The 27,719-nt window shown below is 34.6% G+C and overlaps 7 protein-coding genes and 5 non-coding genes across 12 annotated transcripts; 10 read left to right on the top strand and 2 right to left on the bottom strand.

Annotated features, from left to right (window-relative positions):
- Positions 1-300: 300 nt before the first annotated feature.
- Positions 301-3,475, top strand: LOC108210460 (large ribosomal subunit protein P2y). Its single transcript, XM_017381748.2, has 4 exons — positions 301-440; positions 531-626; positions 2,881-3,110; positions 3,222-3,475. The coding sequence occupies exons 2-4, from the start codon at positions 539-541 to the stop codon at positions 3,246-3,248; spliced, it is 345 nt and encodes a 114-aa protein (XP_017237237.1). The 5' UTR covers positions 301-440; positions 531-538; the 3' UTR covers positions 3,249-3,475.
- Positions 1,066-1,190, top strand: LOC135151886 (small nucleolar RNA SNORD14). The gene has a single exon (XR_010290793.1). It is a non-coding gene; the product is annotated as a small nucleolar RNA SNORD14 (small nucleolar RNA).
- LOC135151897 (small nucleolar RNA SNORD14) lies at positions 1,337-1,460 on the top strand. The gene has a single exon (XR_010290804.1). It is a non-coding gene; the product is annotated as a small nucleolar RNA SNORD14 (small nucleolar RNA).
- On the top strand, positions 1,798-1,921 carry LOC135151788 (small nucleolar RNA SNORD14). Its single transcript, XR_010290707.1, has one exon. It is a non-coding gene; the product is annotated as a small nucleolar RNA SNORD14 (small nucleolar RNA).
- Positions 2,138-2,259, top strand: LOC135151810 (small nucleolar RNA SNORD14). Its single transcript, XR_010290726.1, has one exon. It is a non-coding gene; the product is annotated as a small nucleolar RNA SNORD14 (small nucleolar RNA).
- Positions 2,481-2,604, top strand: LOC135151799 (small nucleolar RNA SNORD14). Its single transcript, XR_010290718.1, has one exon. It is a non-coding gene; the product is annotated as a small nucleolar RNA SNORD14 (small nucleolar RNA).
- Positions 3,476-7,221: 3,746 nt separating the features above from the next.
- On the top strand, positions 7,222-8,307 carry LOC108213595 (large ribosomal subunit protein P2). The gene is made up of 3 exons (XM_017385405.2): positions 7,222-7,398; positions 7,752-7,984; positions 8,088-8,307. Exons 1-3 carry the CDS (start codon positions 7,311-7,313, stop codon positions 8,118-8,120), a joined length of 354 nt encoding a protein of 117 aa, XP_017240894.1. The 5' UTR covers positions 7,222-7,310; the 3' UTR covers positions 8,121-8,307.
- A 324-nt stretch (positions 8,308-8,631) lies between these two features.
- On the bottom strand, positions 8,632-11,535 carry LOC108210977 (uncharacterized). The gene is made up of 3 exons (XM_017382444.2): positions 11,395-11,535; positions 9,057-9,216; positions 8,632-8,902 (listed from the first exon to the last, which is right to left on the bottom strand). The coding sequence occupies exons 2-3, from the start codon at positions 9,213-9,215 to the stop codon at positions 8,855-8,857; spliced, it is 207 nt and encodes a 68-aa protein (XP_017237933.1). The 5' UTR covers position 9,216; positions 11,395-11,535; the 3' UTR covers positions 8,632-8,854.
- A 517-nt stretch (positions 11,536-12,052) lies between these two features.
- Positions 12,053-17,466, bottom strand: LOC108211493 (uncharacterized). The gene is made up of 3 exons (XM_017383101.2): positions 14,852-17,466; positions 13,515-13,822; positions 12,053-12,937 (listed from the first exon to the last, which is right to left on the bottom strand). The coding sequence occupies exons 1-3, from the start codon at positions 16,906-16,908 to the stop codon at positions 12,591-12,593; spliced, it is 2,712 nt and encodes a 903-aa protein (XP_017238590.1). The 5' UTR covers positions 16,909-17,466; the 3' UTR covers positions 12,053-12,590.
- A 526-nt stretch (positions 17,467-17,992) lies between these two features.
- LOC108212802 (uncharacterized) lies at positions 17,993-19,245 on the top strand. Its single transcript, XM_017384514.2, has 4 exons — positions 17,993-18,268; positions 18,454-18,567; positions 18,660-18,770; positions 18,848-19,245. Exons 1-4 carry the CDS (start codon positions 18,032-18,034, stop codon positions 19,082-19,084), a joined length of 699 nt encoding a protein of 232 aa, XP_017240003.1. The 5' UTR covers positions 17,993-18,031; the 3' UTR covers positions 19,085-19,245.
- Positions 19,246-20,298: 1,053 nt separating this feature from the next.
- Positions 20,299-22,508, top strand: LOC108210406 (protein transport protein SEC13 homolog A). The gene is made up of 2 exons (XM_017381672.2): positions 20,299-20,446; positions 21,400-22,508. The coding sequence occupies exon 2, from the start codon at positions 21,410-21,412 to the stop codon at positions 22,313-22,315; it is 906 nt and encodes a 301-aa protein (XP_017237161.1). The 5' UTR covers positions 20,299-20,446; positions 21,400-21,409; the 3' UTR covers positions 22,316-22,508.
- A 1,304-nt stretch (positions 22,509-23,812) lies between these two features.
- LOC108210747 (tRNA dimethylallyltransferase 2) lies at positions 23,813-27,422 on the top strand. Its single transcript, XM_017382139.1, has 11 exons — positions 23,813-24,085; positions 24,198-24,252; positions 24,343-24,422; positions 24,552-24,620; positions 24,727-24,799; positions 24,896-25,029; positions 25,908-25,982; positions 26,178-26,588; positions 26,677-26,752; positions 26,857-27,023; positions 27,114-27,422. Exons 1-11 carry the CDS (start codon positions 23,921-23,923, stop codon positions 27,246-27,248), a joined length of 1,440 nt encoding a protein of 479 aa, XP_017237628.1. The 5' UTR covers positions 23,813-23,920; the 3' UTR covers positions 27,249-27,422.
- The last annotated feature ends 297 nt before the right edge of the window (positions 27,423-27,719 follow it).

The raw sequence follows: 27,719 nt of genomic DNA, 5'->3' as shown, positions 1-27,719 counted from the left end.
TAAGTAATCATAGTTTGTTTAATTTTTTAAAATTTAAATATGATATATTTATTATAATTTATCTAGAAAATATGATTAAGAACAGTTAAATAACTCAAATAAATATTTAGAAAAAAAAAAACTCAAATAAATGGTCCGACTCGTTCAAAAATACCACTCATAAGTTTTGACCAGATTTATCAAATGACCTTGGGATATTAATGGGCCAGATAAATTAGAATGGGCTTTACATAGCTGATGCTCTGAATAGCGGGCGTGAAGAATTAACACCACATAGACTCTGAATGGGCCGAGCGGCAACGAAGGGCAAAATAGTAAAACAACAGAAAATCGAGAAAACCCTAGAAACATGCGCAGACAAATATAAAAACCCTAGAATTGCACAAGCACTCGCCGCCTCAAGCATCGCATCTGTAATCTCAAGCATCATCACTCACAAGGTGAGAATCTCTACATACATGAAATGTGTGTATAGTTGTATGTATAGGTGTGTGTATATGTGGCTGATTTGTGTGTGTTTACATTTGCAGGGAGCAAGATGAAGGTTGTGGCTGCTTATTTGTTGGCTGTGCTTGGCGGGAATACATGCCCTACTGCTGAGGATTTGAAGAACATTCTCGGCTCAGGTACTTTTTGTAGCTGTTTATGTGTATGTATATGTGTATGTATATCTGTATATATGTGTGATTGTGGTGTTGTTGTGAATTGGATTGAATTGAATTGTCACTACTACAGATAATTACAAGAAAATGTGACATGAATTCATTATCAATTTGATTGTGTGACGGTAGAAATGATTATTAGTTTGGTTGAAATGATGTGTGTTGTGAGAGGAGGTAGGAGAGAGTGGGAGAGGGATGGAGGGAGAGATTGGGAGAGAGAGAGACAATTGGTAACTTGTTGAAATGATTATTAGATTGGGTCATTATGTGTGATTGTGGATTGATGACTTGGTTTTGTTATGTTGAATTGTGGTTATTGATTTTTTTTTTGTTTATGAGTGAATTTGCGGATTGTTATTAGGTGGTGATTTGTGAGTTGTATTATGGTTGGAGTAAGATGTGGGGTCGGTGATGATTTTTGTTAAGGCTTGTTTCTCAGAGACATTCGCAGTGGCCGCCTAAGATCTTTCGCCTTTCGCCGGGCTTGAGAGATTATGCTGTTTTATCCTTCCTTGGATGTCTGAGACCCCTAGTGTATTCATTTTCGTATATGTGTTTTTCCATGTGTATGCACGTGTAATTGCATAGTTGGTCTTGTTATGGTCCAAATGGATTCATTTTGTTTGATCTCATGTGAATTGGAAGAGTTGTTTGTTGGTTCAAGTCAAGGCTGGGTTCTGTGATGATATTAGTTAAGGCTTGTTTCTCAGAGACATTCGCAGTGGCCGCCCAAGATCTTTCGCCTTCGCCAGGCTTGAGAGATAATGCTGTTTTATCCTTCCTTGGATGTCTGAGATTCCCAGTCCATATCATTTACTATGTGCATGTTTATCTGTTGTAGGAGATAGATATATGTATGTTCATAGTATAAACGTTGCCACCAAAAATGAAGATTTTATTTTGTTTTTTCCTATTTTAATTGAATTTAGTGGTCTTTGGAAGTTTTTTATCAATTAAACTGCTATTCTTGTAATCCCTGCAGTGGTCATGGCATGAAATTCATTTTATATTTGCCTTTTTTTTAACTTTTTACTGTTGATGTCGCTGATTAAAAATTATATAAAGATTAAATTTCATTGTTAGCTCAAACGGATTGTAATTTTGATATTGTTTGAGAACCAAAATTTTGAACTACTGTCACTGATGAGAATCCTAAGGCTTGTTTCTCAGAAACATTCGCAGTGGCCGTCTAAGATCTTTCGCCTTCGCCAGGCTTGAGAGATAATGCTGCTTTGTTCCTTCCTTGGATGTCTGAGACACCCCCAGAATTCTCTCTTTCTGTCTATGTGTTTACATGCCTCTATGTTTAAAGTGTAACAAATAACGAAATGTCAATTATAACGTGTTTATACTATTAAGTTTGATGGCTCCCTTTTCTTGTCGGCATTCATTTAGAATATAATATATTTATTTTCTCTTGTATGGTTTAGTTTGATATTGTTTAATATTCTTGAGCATAGTATAAAAGTTCTAGCTTTCGATGATGACAATTTTAAGGCTTGTTTCTCAAAACATTCGCAGTGGCCGCCTAAGATCTTCGCCTTCGCCAGGCTTGAGAGATTATGCTGCTCTTTTTCTTCCTTGGATGTCTGAGACCTTCTATATTTATATTCTTTATGTAACTATCTCTATGCTTGCCTGTGTGTGTGTCTTGAATATATCATGTAAATTTATTTTTTGGTCCCTCCTGATTTACAATCTTGTCATCTTTTACTTTGTTGGCTGCTTGTTTTTTCTAATCGAATTGATTATTTCATCTTGATTCATGCCATTTCCTGTTTACTTTTTAGTCTTGAGTTTGCTTTATTAAGTTTCTCCTCTCGATGATGAGAATTCTAAGGCTTGTTTCTCAGAAACATTCGCAGTGGCCGTCTAAGATCTTTCGCCTTCGCCAGGCTTGAGAGATTATGCTGCTCTGTTCCTTCCTTGGATGTCTGAGACTTGAGCTTTTGCTGTTTGTTCTGTCCAGTGACACTTCTTATGTTATTTAAAACTCTTTCATCTATTTGTGTTGCATGATTTCAAACATATAGTATTTGTTTAAAGGTTCTTTAATATTCTTTATATTCTTTCTTAGTGAATGGAAATATTACAGTTGCCTGTTTGTTTTTACAATTTAGTCATCTGTTTCTCTTCATCCAAAGTATTATGTTGTGACATGTGATGAAATGGTCTTGTTATCTCTTGTTATAACCAAGTAAGCCTGTTGGATTTGCAGTTGGAGCTGATGCTGATGATGATAGGATTGAGCTTCTACTTTCTGAAGTTAAAGGAAAGGACATCACAGAATTGATTGCATCTGGAAGGGAAAAGTTGGCGTCTGTACCATCAGGTGGTGGTGGTGTTGCTGTTGCTGCCGCAGCTTCTGGTGGGGCTGGTGGTGCCGCTGCACCTGCTGCTGAAGCCAAGAAAGAGGAGAAAGTTGAAGAGAAGGAAGAGTCAGATGATGTGAGTCTTGCATTTTCTTTAAAAGACTTTTAGAAGATAAAGAACTATAGGATATATATTGTGCTTTAAGAATATAACGTTTCTAACTTGATTTTATATAATTTGTTGCAGGACATGGGCTTCAGTCTCTTTGATTAGGGTGTTTAATAGCAGACTCCTTGCTCAAATCACAATTCTTTGATTTGGGGCAATAGGCATTTTTGATTCTCTGGTGTAATCACTTGTAGTTTGACGCCTGAGGTTTGGTTAGATACTTTCTTTGCAGTAAAGTGAAGTTGTAAACGACATTTATCTTTCGAAGTTCTGCAGCGAACATATGATTCATGTATTGCTTGAGCCTTGAGGTGTTGAATATTGTTCAAATATCCTGGGAGTTGTATGTGTTCAACTGTTCATATAGCAGTGGAGTTGTCGCATAGCTGACATCCCCTAGTTAATGGCGATCATACTGGAACATTTGCCAACCCCCAATACAGAAAAGAACAATACCGGAACATTTGCCAACCCCCAATACAGAAAAGAACAATACCGTAATTCTCTATAGTACAGAGCAGAGTTTCTGTGACCTGCCTGATAATACAAGACAATTCTTGTTTACAGATTAGAGTAAAATAAGGGCTTCTAAAATGCAAAATTTTCTGGGCAAGTTGATTAAATGATTAAATTTTATACATATTAGTATAAATAAAAATATTTTAAAAAATTCTATATGTATGTAATTTTTCTAAAATGTTTCTTTCTAGTTTTTAAAACTTATAGAAAGGTAATTGACAATTTCCAATTGAAAAATTGATTTGCATAAGTCAAAAATGTGCTATTATTTTGAAAGGAAAATAGGAAATTAGAATTGAAATATTTATTTTTATTTTTAAAATTTGTCGAAGATTAAAATTAAAGTATTTATTTTTATATTAGTTGAACAAATAAGTACTAGCATTGACAATTAGAGTTAAGTTCTATGGAGTACAAAAAAAATTGGAGTATTGAAGTACAAAGTTTAATAAAATGTAATCTAGTCATCTAAATTTCAATTTTTTTTTCCAGTAATATTGGTAAATATTTGACAACCTGCACATTATATTCTGCAACATAAACATCGTGATCAAATGGTAGAATAATTACTTTTATAAATCATGTGACTCTATGTTCTGCAATATAACTAATAAGTAGAACAATAATCTTAATACTTGTTAAAGTTGAAAGATATTAATGATTAATTGACAATTATGTGCAAGACAACTTATAAATGATAGATTATATCAAAATTTGGATAATCAAAGATATTATATAGGATCAAACTAAAAAATTATGATTTATACTCCAATACTCCAATGTTTTTATGTACTCCATAGAACTTAACTCTTGACAATTATATTTAATTTAATATATCTACAAATATGTTTGACGTGTGTGATCAAAAAATGCTAATTGAATGGGGGAAGAACTAATATAAAGAAGTTTATGGAGTGGTCGAAGAAATACTAAGGTTGAGTCTTGACCGTTGGACGGAAGAGGAGAAAGTAGTGGCTTAGATATGAAGTGGGTCAATTTTTTTATTATGAAAATTGAAAGAAAATATTATGTTATGAATAAATAGAATGAATATTCATTCCAAAACACGGGGGTTAGATTAGGGTGAATGTCCTTTATAACACAATTTCATTTTACAGTACCCAAAATGACAACACGCGCAAATAGTGCCTGATATATCGACTTGTAAACGCATATCTTGTATGCGCAAGTTACAACTTCATCATCTTTTTTATATCATTAGCCTGAAAAAATAGGCCACACGCATACATGAAATGCGTAGTCCTTGATACACGCATACAGGATATGCGTAGTCCTTGATAACGATACCAAAAATAATGTGCATTAGATCATCTATGTTTACTATCAAAACCCCAGTGTGTGGCTGGACTGTGAACTAGCCAGTTCCTTCCTTGAATATTTGCAAGCCTCTTGTGTTGTTTTGATAGAGGATGGTTAAAAGGCTGGAACCAGTGTGTGCTGCTAGTCCCATAGCGTGGTCTGAATTGGGACAAACAGGGTAGGAGTTTAACTGTATGGCAGCTCCTCATAGGCTAACCCAACTAATGTCTTCCTCTCTTCTGTTAGGCCTAATGACTCCAGCATCAGCCACATGAGCCTCAATTCAAACACAAATACGCATTTAAAGGATGTGTGGGTGATTGGGTAAAAAGGATACTGATATCGAAATCTGATATTTTGGGCACATGGTTCTTGAATATCAGTGGGCATTTTCTCGTAAGATTTCTGATTCAAATAGTTTAAAATAAAATGGTTGAATTGATAAAAATTATACACAATTCAAATTTGGATAACCAAATGGTCCAAATTTAGTTTGGAATTCAATTTCTATTCCAATCATGTGATTCAAATATAGATCCAAATTCATTCATCATTATTATATTCATATAAATAGATTATAAATATTTATAAAAATATAACTAATATTATTATTAATTATATTAATAAAATCAAAAATTAGATAAAGATAAAATGTTAAAAAATAATTCGAAATATTAAAACGATACATTAAAATAAATTAAAAGCATTAAAATACTAATTTTCAGAATTAATATATTCTTCCTAAAACATCTGAATAAGAAACTAAATGATCTCAAAATAACTATGGGACTTATTTTCATTATCTCGAAGAAACAAGAACTAATTTAGCCGACGACTAAATTGATAATTTAGTTTTTATTTAAAGTTATTTTATCACTTAATTATCTATGTTGTATTATGTATCTTAAATTTTAATTTATAACTAATAATCGTTTTAATTATATTCTATCTTAGTCAATCTATTTTAATAACATTAACAAAATTTTTAATAATAAAAGTAATAATATTTTAATATTAAAAAAATTTGGATTAGTGAATATTAGTGATACAAATTTAGATCAGTACTATTCATCAATCTAAAAATTGGGAAAATTTATTAGTCAGTTGGAATGATTTGGGACAAAATTGTTCCAAATTTAAATCAATATATCAATCATCAATCAATCATCAATATACTTATATAAAGGAGAAGCAAGGGGTGTGTAGTTGGCGTCTCTCATATCGCTCCGTTCTATTTTTCTAATTTTATGAAAATTTTGGATGAAAAATATCAAAAATCAGAACTATCTTTTTTAGTTTCAGATATATTAGAAGCAAGTTTCAGAATCTGATTTTGTTTCATATTATTTATTGTTCCAAATTTAAAGTACATAGGAGATGTAAGATAGTCTTGACTCTTGAGTGTTCCATTCAGAAAAGCAAGCCGGATATGATTTTTGCAAACCTACAAATATAGGGAAGGTTCCTTCATAATCTCGAAGAAAAGAAGTTTTATAGGAGTAAATGATTATGTTCATAAAAAATATTTATATATAATATTTAAATGTAAAAACTATATTATACTTTCGACACTCTAAATCAATTTGAAGAAGGTACAGTGAATAGCTTATTTCCCCTACTCTTTTTAATTTATAAACAAAATACAAATACACGATTTTGAAAAAAATAATAAGAAAAAGGTTTTGTAATTAGAATATGATTCTTATTCTTTTTTGTGTTTAAACTCAAATAGAAGAAGATTTTGTAAGTAGTATATGATTCTTATTATAAGAGTCATAACTATTTTTCTATTTTTATTCTATATTCTAATTCAAATATAATTGTTAAATCATTACTAAATTCTTCTATTTTCACTCACTTGAAAATATTCTTGACTCTAGTTGTGTATAAATCGGCACTTTAAATATTAGTAAGATAATTCATAATATAAAATAAATAATATAATATTATAATATATATATATATATATATATATATAATATGAATATATATTTTAAAAATATTCATACAGTATATAAATTATTAAAATAAATATATATTTTAAAAATATATCATAGATGGCACATGTTATAAGTTAGTTAAATCTATAGTAACCATAATAATTTACAATCTTACATACCCTCGAATACTTGGGCCCTAAGCAAAGATTTTTTAGGCCTCGTATGAAAAATCGGCCCTGATAACTCCAAACCCTATTAGAAATATATTCAGAGGTCTATATATACCTTGACACGCATTGTGCATGAGGTAACAACCCTAATCACGTTCGAAACTCGTTTCTTTCAAGATAAAAGAACAAGGGGTTGTAAGTTTTTTGCAGGAGGCACAATGAAGGAAGTTGCTGCATATTTGCTGGCTGTTCTTGGTGGCAACAGCTCTCCAACTGCGCAGGATTTGAAAGATATTCTTGGTTCAGGTAACTATTTATTCTTTAATTTGTTCCGGTGATCCTGACTTTGTGTAGTAGTATTAATTTTTTTCGTAATCTTTTAGTTCGGACTCTAATGTTATGATTTTTTTGAGAATTTATAATGGTGAAAAAACGTCAGGCTTCCGTTTTTTTAAATTCCGTGTCTAAATATTGACGGTTGTATCATTCTCCTACGTGATTTTAACCTTGAATCCTGATCCAACTCTGGTCATGAACCATGTATATACATAAATATTGTTAATGTGCTTTGTGTAACGTATTAGAAACTGTGAGAGTTAATATTGTGAATTGAAAGTATTTTAAGTTACAGATATTATAAATCTTGTTTATTAATGCAGTTGGAGCAGATGCTAATGATGAGATGCTTGAGTTGCTGCTCTCTAATATGAAGGGAAAAGACATCAATGAACTGATTGCATCTGGAAGAGAGAAGATGGCTTCGGCCTTATCTGGCTGTGGTGGCGGTGGTGGTGTTGGCAGTGGTGCGGTGGAGGTGAAGATAGCGGAGAAGGTAGAAGGGAAGAAAGAGGAGAAGGTTGCTGAACAGAAAGAAGAGGAGGAGTCTGATGATGTGAGTCTTCTAGTTAAACTCTTCTGTGTTGATAATTTACTCTACTGTTTTTGTATTGAACTCTGCAAGAATGGTCTTAACTCTTGTATCTTGATTGTTGCAGGAACCTATTATGAATCTGTTTGGTGACGATTAAAGCTTCGGATGGCCGCAGCAGTTCTCTCTCTCCAGTTATGATGCTTTGTTTCCTGTTTGATTTTATTGTTGAGTGGTAGTCTTTGTTTGGTTGATCGAAGAATGATTTTATGTTTTCCAATAAGAAATAAGACTGAGATATTTCAATATTTGCCGTGAAATCAATTTCAATACCCTATTCTTGTTCATCATCATTGTTGTAGAATTCTCTTCGTTTGAGTAAAGCTTTAGATATTATGAGAAAAAAGTTTTTTCACGATCGTAGAAACTGGAGAAGTTCGGAACATTCAGGATTAAACAAGAAATTTTGACAACACAAAGATTTTTAGTCAAATCAGAGTTTAATCCGTGAATCAGCTAAATAATTTTTAAAGATTAATCAAAAAAATTAGGTATTTGTAGAACAATGTCAATTAGTAAGAAAATTTTATCCATATTCCATACAAATTTTCCGGTTCCATTGTATATGCCATTCACAAAAATAATCAAAATAAATAACAGAAGAAACAATATTTCCGACAGGCAAACTGTATTTTTTTTCACCTTGATGCTAAGCCAAAAGGAAAACAGTAAGAAGTATTGCAACACAATCAATCAAGTAGCAGAGCAATGTACTGATACACATCCAGCATGAGTGCAACTAGACAATTATTAAATAACGAAAAGTCTTGGTACAGCTGAAGAACTTGAAGACTTTAAAGGCTTGTAACGAATTCAATACACCATATGCAAATATCATTCTTTCTTTCCGATCCCGTGAGACATGTTATAGATACCCCGTGCCTGGCAAAAGGTTATTATATTTGTTAGAGGGTTACCAGACTAAGCCTTTATAAGTAATAGACAAAATGTTACAATATATTTAAGGGCCGTCTTATGGGAGCCGATACAAGAAATAATATTATAATAGTAACAAAAATAAGCATCAAACACTCACAATCATGAAGAGAGAAGTAGCTGCCAAGGCAGCAGGAATGGCAACAGAGGTAACTCTATCCATAGGGCCTTTCAGATAGGTATGCTTATGAATACTTTGATAGAACTTTTGCTTCTCAAAGAGCTTTTCTCTTGGTGTGAAAGGGGCTTCCGTAGACATCCTGCAACAATTCTTTTAATGAGTTATTACATCTAACAAAGCTTCCCTCCTTACATAATGCGTAGTCCTTTCACTTTTGTGAAGATTAAGACTTTTCAAGCAATAATGTAAGAACAAGTCTGAACACCTTCACAAAACCATAGACATCAGCTATTTAAAAAAAAAAAGGAATTTTCAATTCATACAGCAACTTTGCCATTGTAAACAAATTATTTCAATATAAATGTAAATCATTTTCTAAGGACAAAGAAAGCTATTCAAACTTAATCTACATACTGAAGGGATGGCAAAAAATCATATTATTTTCCCTTCAAAACATTAGCTAAATCAGTCTACTATCTTAATGTTTGTACTGAAGCCACTAACTAATAATGTAGTGGAGGTTATATGATATTCCAAATAGAAAAAGACTCTAGCTTCTTGCTTGCATGCAGGCAGAATGGTTAGAAGGCTCTTTAAGTGGGTATATTGCAGTGTGAATTTTCATTCACCAAATCTTATTACTCAAATGTAATATTAAGATTATGCCATCAAATTTCAAGCGTAAAGGAAAACGAGGAAAATATGAGCTAATGACCAGTTAAAAATTTGTGTAAATGTAAGTGCTACCAATTGGCAAGTACTAGTATATCTATACCTAGAAAGCAGGGATACTTCAGTTTAACGAAGAACTGCGTATCGGATACTCCGTAGTGCGGGGGTGCGCGGGGTGCGGCGGAGTGCGTACGGGATACGCCACGTGGCGTATCGGTGGAGGCAACGATGGGGGTGCGGGAGTGGCACAATTCGTAATTTACAGCAACTTTTTTTCAAAAAAAACAAACTTAAAATGAATCGGTCAGAACCTGTTTTACTTCCATACTCGTCTATGGGCAATCGGATCCTTCGTTGTCATCGCCGGAAATCTTCTGCAGGTTGTCGGAAAGAGTTCTCAAGTCGTAAATGGTAGTTGTATTATGTATATGGCTGCAGGATGAAGTTTGGCAAGGGACAACGGGGGCAGAAGACCGAAGAGGGCAGAAGAAGAGGGGAGACGAAGGGAGATCAGAAAAGTCAAAAAGGCTCGTAGTTAATTACTTATATAGAACCAAAGGTTTATCTTCCCTGGGTAAATTATATACACCTCATCAGATAAAAATACCTCTATCAAGACTCAAAAAGCAAATTCCAGGAACCATACTTGCCACACTGAGACGAGGACAATCCTAAACGCTACAAGATGATAACTTAGACCTTAAAGCATATGCGAGGGTTAATACAATCTCAAACTCTGTGCACAACATTCTCTTTGTAATATTTCCCAACTCAAGACATTGATTGATATGCAAAGTGTCTTAAAGACTTCAAATTAGTAAACACATATAGCTACATTAGTTTAAAAGTATTATCACAATATAGAGGAACATACTCTTATGACCAACATTTTAATTATACACATCAAGTACTCTTCCAAATACCAGGTTTGCTCATCACTCATCTCTTGTTTCTCTCCATAAATAGTTAAACCAAAACGAACTTCTATAAAATTGCTAAAACCATCCCAAAATTGCTAGCTTCACTGCAGCCAATTCAGTATTTTTATAACGTGATTACACATCAGAAAGACCCAAGAAACTTCAAAATTTTCAATTGAAAACCTAGTAACACTCTCATTTAACCACAGCCACGACACTGAAATCTCCTAATCACTAAAGACTCCACGAAATCAGTAAGTACCAAAATTCAGTGAATCAATAAGCTTGAATTTAAATCCCCTATTCTTATTCCCAACAAGTTAAATCCCCTATTATATTCTCCAATAAGCTAAATCCCCTTTTATGAACTAAAGCCTTAAAGAATTCAACAAGCACCAAAATTCATTTAATCGCATACGACACTCAAATCCATAAACAACCAAGCTCGTTCAGAAACTATTAACCGTAACTACAGAACATATGCATCAACAAAGCACATAAATCGACCGGTAATCGGATTTCAATTAAGAGATCTGCAATAGCTTCAATTAACTGTATCTACACAGAACAAGATTCAGATATAAAAAACACTGTAAAAATGATATTTACAAAACATCAAACCAACAGATTATTAAGCAAGAGTCAACCGATTTAGGAGAGAAATTGACAGAGAGAGGGAGGGGGGGAGAGAGGGGGGAGGAGGGAGAGAGAGAGAGAGAGATGACCTGATTGTGTAGATGAATAAGCAAACCCTAGCGGCAGGAGAGAATTGAGAGCTCTTAGATTCAGAGAAACGAGGAAATGAGAGAGTTGCAATGCTGGATTATCGGAATATATATGTCGCTTACTTTTCTTTTCGCTTTTTCTTTCTTTCTTTTATGGAAAAAATAAGCTACCCTACTGTATTAGTTTACAGCTAACACTATTTATAGTATTAATTTTAATCTGAAAATTATATTTATGCACTGTGAAATTACAGAAATTAGACGATGATGTAATAATACTTTTACTACCATTTTCGAGATTTGACACAATTTTTACTCAAAAATCATATTATATGTGTACCAAATAATCGATGCTTTTAAGAGTGACGAATATTTTGGAAAATAATTGGTCTCTGCTGGAAAAAAGGGGGTTCCCAAGAAAACAGAACTACCTATAATTTTTAATAAAACATTGTTTATATATAAAAAATATTGGAATATATCTTTTGCATTTTGCACAAGGAAATGTATCCTTTTATTATACTTAAAGAGCTCTGTAGAGTCCACTCAGTCCAGACACGCTTCAACTTCACCAAAACAAGTACATAACCTATGTTTCTGTTAGCTGCAAAAGAATAATCAGTTCCAACAAAGTAGACACTGCAAGTAAGTTTATCCATAAGGCCAAGTGATCAGGTAAATAGAAACCAGAAGAAGCATCGAGGTAACCAAAATCAAGATTTACATTCATCGTGTTCATCAAAAGAAATATCTAAAGAATCCTTAACGAGGTTCATCAAAAGAAACATCTAAAGAATCCTCAACGAGGTTCATCAAAAGAATCCGTAACCAGAATTTGTCTCAAAAATCGCACAAACGAAAAACTTGTCTCATTTTAGCACCACCATAATGCATTTAAAATGCATCACAAGTGAACAGATTTTCATGCATTTTTTTTGCTATCGAAAGAAACACATATTTTGATGTGTTACAGGGGTTGTGCGACGATAGCAATGCACGCATATGTATGTGCTAAAACAAGCCAATTTTTTCCAAATGTGCTAAAAAGGATCGCATCCCCTAACGATCCATGAACGCATGACATGGTTCCAAATTCTGGATATCTGTTCCAGTGTGTAGCATAAGCTTGAAGAGAGCAAGAGTGTCAGCAAAATTTCTACATGACCGTTATGCGCATATACTCGCATTCGATTTTTTTACATCGGCATGGCAATGTTCTCGATCTCCTTCTTGCTCTTCACCAAACAACGCTTCTTGGTCTCGTATTCAAGTTTATCCAAGTCCTCAGCAATTCCCAGGTAGCCATAGAGGACATGCTCAGCCTTCTTTTCTGATGCCTTTGATGTTTCTCCAGTGCGCCTGCTGCTGCTACAAATTCTGATATTCTCAAAATCAGATCTTCCGTGTCTGGTCTCAGAGTAGAAGTTATGAAGCCTCTCTGCAGCTTTTAGCCCAGATAACGTGCTGTTAAATATAACTGCCATGATACTGTGATTCGCAGGTCTCCCACGGCATACCTTAACCCTCTCCTCAAACCCCATTCCTGTGAATTAAAATAAGGTGACAGTAAAAAAGGAAAACCAAGGTTCACTAATATAAAGATATACTGTAATATGAAGGCAGGTGTGACGGATTAATAAAAGCAACAAAAATATGCAACACCATAGCACAATCATCAACATGCCCAAAAGCAAAACTAAAAAGGAAAAAAAAATCATAAGTGGATTTTCACCAACATGATATCTGAACGCGGCCCACTAATCTACTCCATATTTTATCATAGAAGCTGAGGCCCTTTTCTGGTCCATTATTTGGGTAGTAATATCTTTATGACCTGATACTTTAACATTGCTCTCTCATTCGTAGAGGGTCTCAATTGTGAAAGAGGATCATAACAAGAAATTTATGTCAAGTATCATGTTCCTGTACGGCCATTTATCATCACCAACAAAGTTATGACTACTGGTAGCAAGGCATATAACCCTTTAAGCCCATGGATATTAGGGGTAAAAAGTAATAAAGCGACACAGATTCAAAGATAAATTGTGTTCATTCAATTTCCTAAGCAGCTCATGTAAATTAATCCTTATCGTCAACGGTCAAACATTGAAATAACTTACCTCTCAGTATAGAGGCAAGTTCTTCAATAGATACAATAACGCGCTCATCAAAATTATTGCTATTCAAAGAGATATTGTGAATGATCACAATTGGGGGCCAGATAATGTGGTCTTCCTTTAATGACGATGCTTCACTATCAGATAACAACTCACAAAACCACTTGCGACCACCAGCAGTTCTGTTCTTCCATCCCATTAACATGCAAAGTGCTCGATGAAATCCCAAGTGCAGCGCTCTGTCTCCAACCTTTTGAGAATAGAATGTGTGCTCCACCAAACTCTTCGTATCTAGAAACTCTTTGGAGTTGCTGAAACAAGAAAACAACCAAACAGAAGTAACAAAAGACGGCAAGAATAATAGAAAATAGAGATCATCAGAAGAAAGGGAGCTCGTTGCAGTCATAAGTTTATATTACAACCTAAAAAGTTAGCTTTCTTGATAAAAAAAGGGTACACATAGTTTAACTGCATAATCATCAATCATGTTACTCTAGCATACTACTGGCGTTTTGTATAATTTAAAATAGATAAAACATATATATGCCAGGGACAACATCTGATCCAGAATTTAGTACCTGAAGGTAGTGCAAAGAATAACAAAAAATTAAAGAATACCGGGAGTGTTAAATTACCAGCTAGGATGACAATAATGCACAAGAATGACTGGACCCTAACATGCTATTAGTTCTCACAATACCCAGGCAGATGGGCAAATGCATGAAAGGAGAAAAAAAGGATGTGTTGTACTTTTACTGAAAGTCACCATATAACATAACCTCAACAAACAAGCCAAGCCGCAAGAAGTCCATTTACAAAGCAATTACCTTAAATAAGTCCATTCCAGAACAAATTGCAGTTGATGATATGAAATGTGAAGTTCAACATGTCCCGTTATCACGACACACTAATGAATATTCATGAACGATATCCTAATGGACATGTCAATGGTGCATGCCTCTTTATATGGCTAGGACGTGTGTGGGCAAGGAACTGGATTCTTAAAGAATTTATTCAAAACTATTAACATACTGCAAATGACAAGAAAAAATAAAAAATAAATAAAAGAAAACTTATCATAAAGCACTCAATCCCTAAATGACTATAAAAGTAATTATTTTGGTGTTACAGTTTTTTTATACTAGGATGGGCGCCCAAAAACATCCCAACAGACCAGATGCAATACCAATTACATAGCGAGCAAATGGTCACATAGAAAAGTAAAGTTCAGGTACATTTATGAGAAACAAATAAATGGAAATGAAAAATTAACTCGTTGAGTATAACAACATTTATGCATCACAGCATTTCTAGAAACTTTAATGCTATCGAATACTGACCTTCCACATACGATGCACTTCAAACGACCAGCTCTTCCTTGCTCCAAGATTCTTCTTCTTTGGGCAGAGTTCTCATTCAACTGCTTGACAAACCTGAAATACGCATAATGCACCAGCTGCTTGAACTCCTCAGAATTTTTATGAGGCTCGACATTGGTAGAAATCATACCACCGATAGAGGCTTCTTCTAGTTGAACTAAATAATTATCATCATAAGCTCTTTGATAGAGCTTCCCAGAATTCTGGATTTTCAATCGGAAATCAGTTTGATTATATTTAGGAGCAGGTCCCAACCGCTGCTTGACTGAAGGTTTAGACGTCTTCACCGGTCCCAAACGCTTTTTAACCGAAGATTCTGGTGTGCTCACAAGGTGTGATGGAGAGGCATTAATATCTTGACGTCGAGGGCCAAGGCGTTTCGTTATGTCCTTACCAGAGGAATTGTGTTCTATTACGCGATAGGGCACCCTCTCAGATCGTGAGTTGCTAGATTTCAGCTTTTTAGACAAATTAAAACCCTCTCTATCATCAGCAGACAATTGTTCTGATGGAACACCTTGATAGTAATTCTTTTCACCTCTCTCGTCATTACTTGGTATTATGTTTCCACTATAAATGTTGGTTGATATGTCATCCATATAGTGTTTTCTTTTGAGCACTAGTGCTGTGTTAATCAAACATGATTCACTATCTGCCAACCTCTCCCAGTAATCACCATCAAATTCTTCGTCATTTTCCACAAACGGGATAGTCCCTGATCTTTCATAAACATGACCTTCTTCCAAAAGAAGACTTCCGTGACCATTATTTACATTGTATTGACCATATTCACTCCATGGTGCCAGTTCTGATCTCTCATAAATGTCATCTCCTGAAACAGGGCTTCTCTGGTTGACATATTGTTCTCTTCTATAAGCATTTCTACGATCCACAATGTCCTTATCCCATTTTTGTGTGCGTGACAAGTTCAGATCATTGTTGCCCAGAATCTTGTGTCCCTCAAGAAAAGAATCATCGCACCACACCCTACTCTCTCCAGAAAGATCTTCATAATAACATTCATTGTTCTTGTCCAGAGTAGAATCAAAATAGTCATAGCTATAATCTTCAGGAACACTGGCACTTACATGAAAATAATCAGATTCTTGAAACACATTCCCTATTCTAATTCTCAAACTTTCATTGTAAGTATCATTCTCATGTTCTTCTCCAACAGGAATATTCTCTGCAGGTAAATAAGTCCTGGGGACACTGGATTTGAGACACATATTATCATCAAGTGCATTGTGGACAATAGTTGAATCTATCATCTCGGCATTAAGCATATCTGTACCAGAAGAAATGCGAGAATGACTTCTAAGTGAACCAGGATATTCCTTCTCCAGTAATGCCAGAGATCCTGTGCCAAAGCTAGATAGCCGTCGTGCCCTTGACTGTTCCATAGAATAATTATCATCTTGTAAATACCTAAAGGAAAAATTTTTCTCCCTGTAGTTCTCTCTTGCTAATGATTGATGAACAACTGAGTCATCTGAACCCCGTGATGACACTGTAAACCCAGGTTTGGGATTCTCATCTATCAACTTCTTCTCAAACCTACCCAAACCAGAATACTCGCTTCCCGTGTAACGTTTTCTCTCAGAATCCAATCTAATAGCTTGTGCACTACAACAATCGTTCATATCAAGTTCCATTAAGCTACAAATCTTGTCATTACCAACCGATTTCACAGGGTCGCCTAAACTCCGTGATGACAATGCAAGCCCAGGTCCTGGATTCTCATCCACTAACTTCCCTTCAAACCCACCCAAACCCGAGAAATCACCATCCCCATAACATTTTCCATCAAAATTCAGTCTAATTGCATTATCTTCTAAATCACATTCTCTTAAACTCCCACCCTCATCATTCCTACCCAATCTCCCCCCATCATTAGTACCCGATTTCGCGGGATCACCTAGAAGCTGCATCCAGTCAAACTTCATAGAAGTCGAATTCCTATTCCCTAAACTCTCACTGTACCGCGACAACCTCAAAGCCTGATCCTCCATACTCATATCCCGAAAACAATGCCTATAGCCTCTTGTATCTTTCGCCACTCATCATTAGGGTTTCTCTAATCAAGAATTACATAAACCACATACCCACATAGATAAAATCACACACAAACACATAAAGTTCAAATCGCCACCAAAATCACACACAAAAATAAAAAACAAAAATTAAAAAAAAAACAGAGAACAAATATGAAACCCTAATGAGAATTAGAACAGATACAAACCCATAAAGAGATTATAGCTTATGTAATCAAGAACCCTTTTACATTTTGAGGCCATCTATAGTTTTACATAATCAAGAACCCTATTACATAGAGAAATATGTAAGTAAAAATAAAGAGAAAAAAGGGCTTTTTTAAAGAAAAAGTTTTCCCGCTTGGAATTATGAGAAATAACGGCAGGAAGTGGTGTGAAGACAGTTGATACCAAAACTTACATAGCACATAAGATGATCAATGTCAAGACCCCAGTGGGGTTTTGCTACAAAGCCAATTCACTTATTCGTGGTTTTGGTTTTAACCTTGTCGATACAGAGAAGATGAAGTTACAAATAGGAGTTTAAATTTTAACCCTGAAAAATAAAAATAGACTCTCGCCCTTATTTCTATAGGTTTTTTTTTCTGAAAAATAAAGTTTATTACTATAGCCCTTATATTTTATATTTTTGATATAAAATATTATATAACAATACACTTTCTCAGTTATAAAATGTTAAGATGATATAAAATAATGTTTATAGGGTTAAATTTTTAACCGTGAAAATCAAAAATAGACTCTCACTCTTATATTTTATATTTTTGATATACAATATAATATAACAATACACTTTCTCAATTATAAAATGTTAAAATGATTATTATTTTCTTTATAACCCTTACAATTATCTAGGTAGGTAGATGGTGTTGTTTCGAAGATAAGTCACGAACTTAAATCTTTTGTTTTTATCCTACCAAGTGCATGCACATAGTAATCACATAATGCCCAGGTGAACTGAAAAGTCAGTCATTAAGTTGCCTATATAAAGTTATAAACCATCATCTCCAACAGGCTATATACAACAAACACAGCAGAATTTGAAAGGAAAGTGGAGAAAATAAAAAATCTTCGTTCGAAAAGCTGAACAATGGTGACTCGGAAAGGGCTCAAGAAGGTTCATAAGGAGCAGGTTGAGCAACTGGTCAGTGGCATGGCTAACATTTCTATGAATAATGAGGAGGAGGCAGGAAAAATGTTGTCTTTGTCTGCGGTTTATTCGAGGGAAGAAGAGCTGATGAAGATGAAGATGGAGGTTCGGGAGAAGGTTGAAGCTCATCTGCGACGCGTAGAGGAAGATGCTAAGCGATTGGCTGTGATTTGTAAAGTGAGTTCAATTATGTCACGTTTATTTCTTTGCTAAGTTTTCGTGTTTACGAGAAGGCTTCATGAAATGAATATTGCTGTATGACCAAGACAAGCTGCAACTGATATTTTAATGATTTAGTACACTTTTTTCATAATATATTATAAATACAAAAAGATTCGGATTAAGATTATGATTACGCGCAGGAATTTGAAGCTCTTAAGGATCCAGTGAGGAAGGGGGTTATTGAATGTGTAGGTGACAAAGATGACTGGGTGAACAGTGAGTACAAGTCTCTGGCATGGAGCTGTATCAAGAAGGTTATGATTAACACAAGATTTTCTACAATTTTGTTGGAAACAATGTTTTTTTTAATTGTTTTTTAACACAAATAATTTTTGCAAATGCTTAGGAAAAGAAATACAGAGAAGCCCTTGAAGCTCTTGAAATATTTTGTAAACTGAACCAGGCTCAGTATGAATCTACTAAGGAAATGGCTGCACCAGAAACCAATATACCGGAGGTGATGTCTCACATTTTAGCCTGTCATGTATTTTTTTTTTATTTCAAATTAATAATCTGGTTTAAATTTGCACACAGAAGGTGAGCGAGGCTGTATTGTCTGATGGTCATTCTGAAACAAAATCTGAAACCGAACAGGGAAGTGACTTGATTTCTACAGATAAAGAAGTCGACATTAAAACGGAGAAAGATGCTGAATCTTCGACAATGGAAGGGCTGAGGAAGACCAGAAGGACCATCCAGAAGCCAGAACGATTTGAACATTCAGCAAATCATATCAAGAAAGGCAAAGGAAAGAACAAGAAAAAATTATAATGGCTGTTTATTTGAGTGAACTATTTTCTATGATTCTGCAAGTTACAATGGCTTTTATCTGTGTTTGATTTTGATGGGATCATAGTCATGTGTGATATGGATTAAATGTTGATGTTTGGGAGGATATTAGTACTATTTTATTTCATTATGGCAAGGGCCCTTTCTATGAAATAGCCTTTCAATCACAAAATATGGAGATTTGAGGGAGATAAAAATTTAAATTATTTTACAAGTCTTGCAGAAGACTTTAGAATCAAATTACAAAAACAAAAGTGGAATGTTAACAGGCATTTCAAATCAAAAATGGTGCAGAATAACATTTCAGCTCATCAATGTTAGAATTTCAACAGCAGATAAATTTATTTTGGAAAAAGATTTTGATGAAAAATTAGAGCACTTTTTGAACCAATAACATGTAGGCAAGACTCAATAATGGACTTCTAAAAATTTTTAAGAACGTTTTGAATAGGATATAATTTCAACCGTCTAATTTTTTTTTCTAATTTTTGTATAAATGGTCCAAATCCTCACAAATAAATCTTCCGTATAAATTGAGTTAGAGTAAAGATTTTGATGAAAAATTGGAGTGTGTTTTGAATCAATAACATGTAGGCAAGGCTCAATAATGGAGTTCTAAAAAAATTTGGAGACAATTTGAAAAAGATAATGTATGATTTCATCCATCCAAAAATTTGGTATAAATGGTCTAAATCTTCATAAATAAATCACCCATAAGTTTGTAAGATGGACGGTTTTCTCATTCTTTTTCATAAATTTTTTCATAAGAGAAAAATAATAAAAAGAATTTCTAGTAGGAAATAATGGAAGAATTTTAAAGTAACAAGCGAGAACTGGACTTAATCGGTGAACTCTCGCAACAACGATTAATCAGGGATTAATCGAATAATTAATTGAATACTTGGATATTTCTGTTCAGTTAGTTACAGGAGAATTAATTGATGATTAATCGCCGACTTTAGAATAGAGGATAGGCGTATTAATTCAGTATTTATCGAATTTTTTTTTATAAATTAAAATTTTAATATCAGATCAGTAATTGATAAATAATTAAAATAATTTCTGAGATTTACTCGGGAGTGAATTAATCAATTAACAGACTTCTTTACGTTTTTTATTCGAAAAAAAGAAAGAAAGACTTCTTTACGTTTTCTCAAAAAAAAAAAAAATACAGACTTCTTTACGAATCAGAATACAAACGAGGCCTTAACCAAACAGACCCTAGTTGAGTGATGTGTCGAAACAAGGGTTTGTAATTGGTTCGCACACGCCTCGACTTATTTTCTCCTTCGCACTCTCTCTCTCAAGTCTCTGTCTTTTCTGCTCTCGATCAGCTTCTTACAGGTACGCCCTTTTGATTTGCATCTCTCCGTGTATATCAGCGCTTTTATATCCCCGATTTTTATAATTATATGTAAGAATTATGATCTGAGGGTGTTATCTTTAGATCTGAGGTGCCTTGTGTGTGAAATCTGTAGTCTAATGATGTTGGCTGATGATTGATTGTTCTGAATTAGTTAATTTTGGGTTAGTTGTTTGATTTTCGTGTGTTTGGCTTGAATTACTTGTGGGTATCTCATCCGTAAATATATGATACACATATATAGAGGGAGAGAGAGAGAAGAGAGGGAGAGAGAGACAGAGAGAAGATAGGGAGGGAGGAGAGAGAGAGAATAGAGGGAGGGAGGAGGGAGAGAAGAGAGGGAGGGAGGGAGGGAGAGAGTAGTATTTGAAGGAGTCTTTCACTAAGTTTGGAACGTATCAGCTGCATAAACCAAAGTTCAGTATGTGATGATAAGGAAATTATCAAGATCTGTTATAAATTTGTGATTAAAGTTGTGAGTAATAACCCAATTACTAATCTGTGACATTTATGTTTCCGTAATTTGTTTAGAAATTTTTAGGCATCTCCGTACACAAGGATATTGCATGTGAAACTAAGTGTTAAATGTGTGTTAATTGATGCTATCCAAGTGCTGGCCCTGATATGTAGAGTTAACGTGCTGCTGTTGCTTTTAGATGATGACTATAGGGCGATGGGCTGTTTCTAAACGTGCAACTGGGACTATAGCTAACATAGCTTTTTTGAATAAAAATGTGCCCTACATTCTGAATTCGAGTTCATATATAACACGTTGACACTGACTGATGTGGTAGTTTTACTGCGTTTAGTTGTAATTCTAATGAAAAATTGCAGAGTATCTGTCACTTCCATAGCACATTGTTATTACTTATTACAGACTGTCTGCTGAATGAAATTATTTTGCTTTATTGTTTGTGTATATCAACTGTGACAGAAACAAGAAGATGCCTGCACAGAAGATTGAAACAGGTCACAGTGACACCATCCATGATGTAGTCATGGATTACTACGGGAAGCGTGTGGCAACAGCTTCATCTGATAGCACCATCAAGATAACTGGTGTAAGTAATAGTGGTACTTCACAGCACCTGGCTACTTTGACCGGTCATCAAGGTCCAGTTTGGCAGGCTGCTTGGGCTCATCCCAAGTTTGGATCCCTCCTGGCTTCTTGTTCATATGATGGTAAAGTCATACTCTGGAAAGAAGGTAACCCAAATGAGTGGGTGCAGTTTCATGTATTCAGTGAACACAAATCATCTGTCAATTCTATTGCTTGGGCACCTCATGAACTCGGCCTTTCCCTAGCCTGTGGATCTTCTGATGGGAATATCTCCGTCTTCACTGGCAGACCCGATGGTGGTTGGGATACAACCAGAATTGATCAAGCACACCCTGTTGGAGTAACTTCAGTTTCATGGGCCCCTTCAATGGCTCCTGGCGCTCTGGTTGGATCGGGCTTGCTTGATCCTGTCCAGAAGCTGGCGTCAGGTGGCTGTGACAATACTGTGAAGGTGTGGAAGCTGTCCAATGGGACTTGGAAGATGGACTGCTTCCCTGCCCTTCAGAAGCATAATGATTGGGTGAGAGATGTAGCTTGGGCCCCCAACTTGGGGCTTCCAAAGTCTACAATTGCAAGTGCATCGCAGGATGGTACAGTTGTCATTTGGACTGTGGCGAAGGAAGGTGATAATTGGGAAGGTATAGTGTTGCATGACTTTAAGATGCCTGTTTGGAGGGTCTCGTGGTCTTTGACCGGAAACTTGTTGGCTGTGGCAGCCGGGGACAACAATGTCACCTTGTGGAAGGAAGCTGTTGATGGAGAATGGCAACAGGTGACAACTGTGGATTAATAGACTGTCATATGTCTCTGCTGAAGTTGCGAAAGCCTAGTTTATTCTTCAGTACTAGTCCATCTTAAATTGAATCTCTAAAGATTACTGTAGTTGGGTTGATTTCATTATCCATTTGTGTTATCTGGAATGTGAAAAGTTAGATTTTTTATACCTTTATAATCATATAACACTTCCGGTTTTTGTTCCTGTATTATATACTCCAAATTTTATGATTTTGAAGGAAAAATGGAGTGACATTTTGTTGCAAACTTACGTTATAGGTTTGCTTATCTGTTCTCTCTCTGAGATTACTCTATGCTACGATATTGTGATTTGAAATTATGAGTGGTGTGAAAATAGTGTATTAGAATTGCCTACTTTCTTCAATATTGAATTTGTCTACTATACATTCAGTTAATCAGAAGCTAGGGCTTCTCCATTGCTCTAACCCAGGAAGTCCTTGCAATATATTTTCTCCAATCTTTAGTTTCAAGTATACTGCAGCAAATGACTTGGTATAGTTGGTTAACACAATCTATTTTTTCTAAGAACAGAACCGAACACAATTAACAACTCAGACCAATTAACATTTTTTTTTTCTTTTTTGGCAATGACAATTAACACCTTAAGAGCAGGGAAATATGAGCATCTTCAAGGGAAATATGTATAATGGTTGGCTATATTGATTGGCTAAAGTGATTATGTATATTTTTTGCTTAAGGGACATGTATATGTTCCGATGGGAGTATGTATAATTGTGCTTGCGTAAAATTATACCTAAGCTTTAATATGGTTCGACAAATATAGCCAACCAAACATGGCTGACTATATTTTTTGCTAAGGAGATGGAGGGTTAGAGTGCTATAATTTTGTTTGGTTGGTTATATTTTTTGCTAAGGAGATGAAGGATGGGAGTGCTATAATTTTTAAATAATCTATATGTGCCACCTATATGCCATATAGATAATTTTAGATAAGAATTTTTGGGTTGGAGATGCTCTTAATAAAGCATGAACTAATTGTATGTTCGTTAACTTTTAACTCCCAAACTTATTTTTACAAAGTCACTTCAATTTGTATTCTTTATATAATAAATGTATAAGTGCTTCTTATAATAGCTTGTTTTATAGCTTATTTTTAGTTCTTGATGCACATACTTAAAATGATTTGCTAAAATTTATACAAACAACACAAATAACTTTTCCTGACCGAAAAAACATAAATGACTTTTAAAAGATTTTAATAAACACAATTGATTAAATATTTTGTATATAAAATATTTGATTGTTCATAAAAATATAGATTAACATCCTGACATGGCAAATCATATTTATCTTTATTTTTATCAACTTTTAGCCTTGTAAATCACATTTACCTATACTGATTTATAACACTTTTATCATTTAACTTTTATAATATTAAGATTTTTAAATATTTAATTAATATACTGATTGATAAATGCGCATCAAAACAGTGGGTGACATGTTTTAAAGAAGGGAGCAGCATAACATGACATCCAAAAAAGAAAAGTTAAAGAACGGAGTATTTAAAACCCGACCCAGTAGGATCCCGGGCAGTAACTTCAAGCTCCCCCTAACTATCAAAACCCTAATTGCTCCAAAAATGGATCAAGAAAACCCCCAAATCTTGAAAATTAAAAGCAATGTCAATCAAACAAAGCCAACCATAGTAGTGATAATGGGGGCAACTGGGTCAGGCAAATCAAGGCTTGCAATTGATCTTTCTACTTATTTCCCCATTGAAATAATCAGTGCTGACTCTATGCAAGTATGCATCTTTTTCTTTTATTTTTTGTATGTATATATGTTTACACACACTTATGTTGTATTTAGCTTTTATGGGTCATGAAAAGTTGAAATCTTTTTTGTGATTTGAATAGGTTTATCAGGGATTGGATGTTTTGACTAATAAAGTGCCTTTACATGAACAAAAAGGTCTGTATATAATTTTTCAAATTAATGGGCATATTTATTTGATTGAGATGATATTCATTGTTTGTGTGTACTATGTATGCTTCTGATTAGGAGTGCCACACCATCTTTTGGGTACTGTTAGTCCTGATGCTGAATTTACTGTTAAAGATTTTCGAGATAAAGCTATTCCGGTGCGTGCAGCCCTTTTTGCCCCTTTTATCTCATTAGACATGAAGTTAGCTCTGTTAGAGTTTCATTTAGTTAGTTTTGGTTGTATCTACTTGTTTTGATTTTGGATAATTAATTGACCTGTTTTTCAGCTGATTGATGATATTTTGTCCCGTAACCACTTACCAGTCATTGTTGGAGGTACAAATTACTATATCCAGGTACTTCAAAGAAAATTTCACTTAAGTTTGGTTGTAAATAAATTAGTTAAGATCAAGGTAGCGTGCTAGGCTTGGTTTGTTCAATATATTATGTTATTGCTGATAGTCACTTGTGAGCCCATTTCTTCTGGATGAATCAACGGAAAATATGGATGAAAGTGTCTCCAGGGAACTCTCTGGTAAATTTTTTGATTTTTCTCTGTTATCATTAATGACTCTCTGGTATGTGTCATGTCTCTTTTATTTCATGCTTACTGTAATCCTTTTACTTTCAGGAGATAAACAGAATGATTTAGAACTTGAGTTTCAGAGAGACACTTTAAGTCACACTTTAAGTCACAGATATGATCGTCTTCAAGAACTTGATCCAGCAGCAGCCAATAGAATTCATCCAAATGACCATAGAAAAGTAAGGCACACCATCTTATTATCACATGATTCTTCATACAATATAAAGCTTGAAAACCACCAATTTACTTGCAGCTCAAAATTGTATGGTTTTGATACCAAGCCATGTCAAGAAATTTGCTTTGTCCTTATTCTTTGACCATTGCTGATTGCACAAAAAGTTCAGCTGAAAGCTTATTGCTGGCGGCGAAGATAGTATTACTTGTTCACTTTTATAATAGATAAATAAATAAGGTGCTTGCAAAATGCCTAAATATATGAAAATTATATTACACACATGCCAGCCTTGGATCCCAGCATTCCGCGTTAAGCCAATACGTTCTATATAGCAGCGATTGCATAAATGTGTTTGGCGAATAGCCAGTTTTTACTAGCCCATATTCCCAAAGCTCACAAAATTTGTTTGCTCTTTGGTTGCAGTTGGTTGTCTATCATCCTGGGTTGTGCAGAGATTGCTCCTCCCAACTAATATCTGAAACCGTTTTCATCTTATTTATTATTAAATGTCATAGTAATCTTTTTCATCCTCTTGATATTAAATAATTTTAGTACATACGAGGCGAAGTGGGATGGCTAATTCCAGATACAGTATTCAATTCAATATTACATTATGGGAGAACCATTTACATCTAGTGTCGTAATGTTTTTTCACCGATAATCTGTGGTTATGATGGTATAATGAATGTTGGTGGTATAGAGTTTTATACAGGCCCTTGGTCTCCATGTTGAGGGGGAAAATATGATATGTAAACATTATCGAAAAATTATGTGCTGTGAGTATTTATAGTTGTACCACATCATTATTGTGGTAATATGGTTCAACTTTTATACTTAAATCTCTTAAAGTTGATTTTTTGTAGTGGATTGAAAATGATGCAGATAAATCAGTACTTAAGCTTGTACACTCGATCTGGGGTTCTTCCTAGCAAGCTTCTACGTGGAAAGGCAATGGAGGTTAGTCCTATTATGTCATAGTCATCACTCCTTATTCTAACATACTCCTTGAAATTTAAGAACCTTTTGGATGAAGAGTTATTTTAAATACCATGATTACTATTTAAAGTGGTAAATTTTACCTTTGGCATGTAAAACATGGAATAAGCTGCTGATGCCTTATATAATGTTCTAATATTGCATTTGGCAGGGCAGAATTGGGGGCGTGTTGATAATTTCAGATACAATTGCTGTTTTTTATGTGTGGATGCATCAATTCCTGTTTTAGATGAATATGTGGGACAAAGGGTTGATTGCATGGTTGCTGCTGGCTTGCTTAATGAAGTTTATGATATATACAGCTTGAATATGGACTATACACGAGGTTTGCGCCAGGCTATTGGTGTCCGCGAATTTGAGGAATTTTTACGAGTTTACCTATTTGAAGATCAAAATGATAATGCTTCAGAAATTATGCAGAAAATGTCAAGAAAGAAATCCAATAACATCTGGAAAGAAGATATAGGTGCAATTCTAAATTCTCAAATGGACAACCCACTGAAAACACTGTTAGCAGATTCCATTGAGAATGTGAAAGCAAACACCCGAAGACTTGTGCGACGTCAAGTAAGAATAGTATCATCTTTTTCGTCTGTTTTAAATAATCAACAGTGTTAGTTTGAGTTCCGCAGCTTATGGTTTCTCTGCATCATAGAAACGGAGGCTTAACCGACTGCAAGCATTGTTCGGATGGGACATACATTTTGTTGATGCAACAGATTCCTTATTATGTATGTCCTTTTCACATTATTTGCTGCATATCATTTGTTTGCCAGAGGAAATTATCTCTTCATGTGTTATTATAGTTCTAATTAGAATAAATAAATTTTCTTAGGTTTTTCTGATGCTTCATGGTTCAAGAACGTTGTCGATCCTTCTGCACTGATAATTAGCTCATACCTTAATAAGGACAAAAGCTTACTTCCTGACTCAGCAGCGAGTAATGGTATTAAAGGATCGAAAATGATCCAGAGAGACTTGTGGACACAACATATATGCAAGGTATTTAATGCCTCCTAAAGATTGTTATTCTCATGCTGTTGAGATTGATTTCTCATTTTGAAAGCTGTTTCTCCTGTCTTTTACTTGTAGCCTTGCGGAAATAGAGTGCTGAGAGGGGAATATGAATGGGAACAGCACGTGCAGGGCCGTGGCCACCGGAAAAGAATATATAGTCTCCGGAAGTCTGGTATTCTTTGCAGTGAAGAGAAGAAAGAGGCAGAATAGAGGTTTATACTAAAAAATGTGAATGTTTGAGTGGCATTGATGAGATACAGCCATGCTGATACAGGTGTAAAACCTAAAGTGCAATGTCAGAGTGCCATATCTTGAGTGGCATCTGCTATTTTTGGATTTATTGATGGAAGAAAAGGAATTCAATGATATTTTTTTTTGAAACTATCTGGAGTTTTTATTCGTTTCTCCACGAGTCCATGACCATAAAACATAAAGTTGAGGTCCATTTTCTTAATTTATAAATGAAAATTCGTTTTCGGCCTTATTCAACAATTTCTGTAAATTACATCATGAAGGGATCTTCTGAATCTCTGCTCTATTATATTATTTTCTTCTGAGTTCTCAAGAGAAATTGTTCAGCAAAATCTTGACATAATTTTTTTTTTAGTAAGAATGAATCTCAGGAGAAATGGTTTAACAATATCTTGACCGAGGTAATCCTTTCATTTAAGAAAGTTTAGG

The sequence above is a fragment of the Daucus carota genome, chromosome 3, assembly GCF_001625215.2.
Source record: "Daucus carota subsp. sativus chromosome 3, DH1 v3.0, whole genome shotgun sequence".
Taxonomy (NCBI): Eukaryota; Viridiplantae; Streptophyta; class Magnoliopsida; order Apiales; family Apiaceae; genus Daucus; species Daucus carota.
This window is presented reverse-complemented; position numbering and strand designations above follow the sequence as displayed.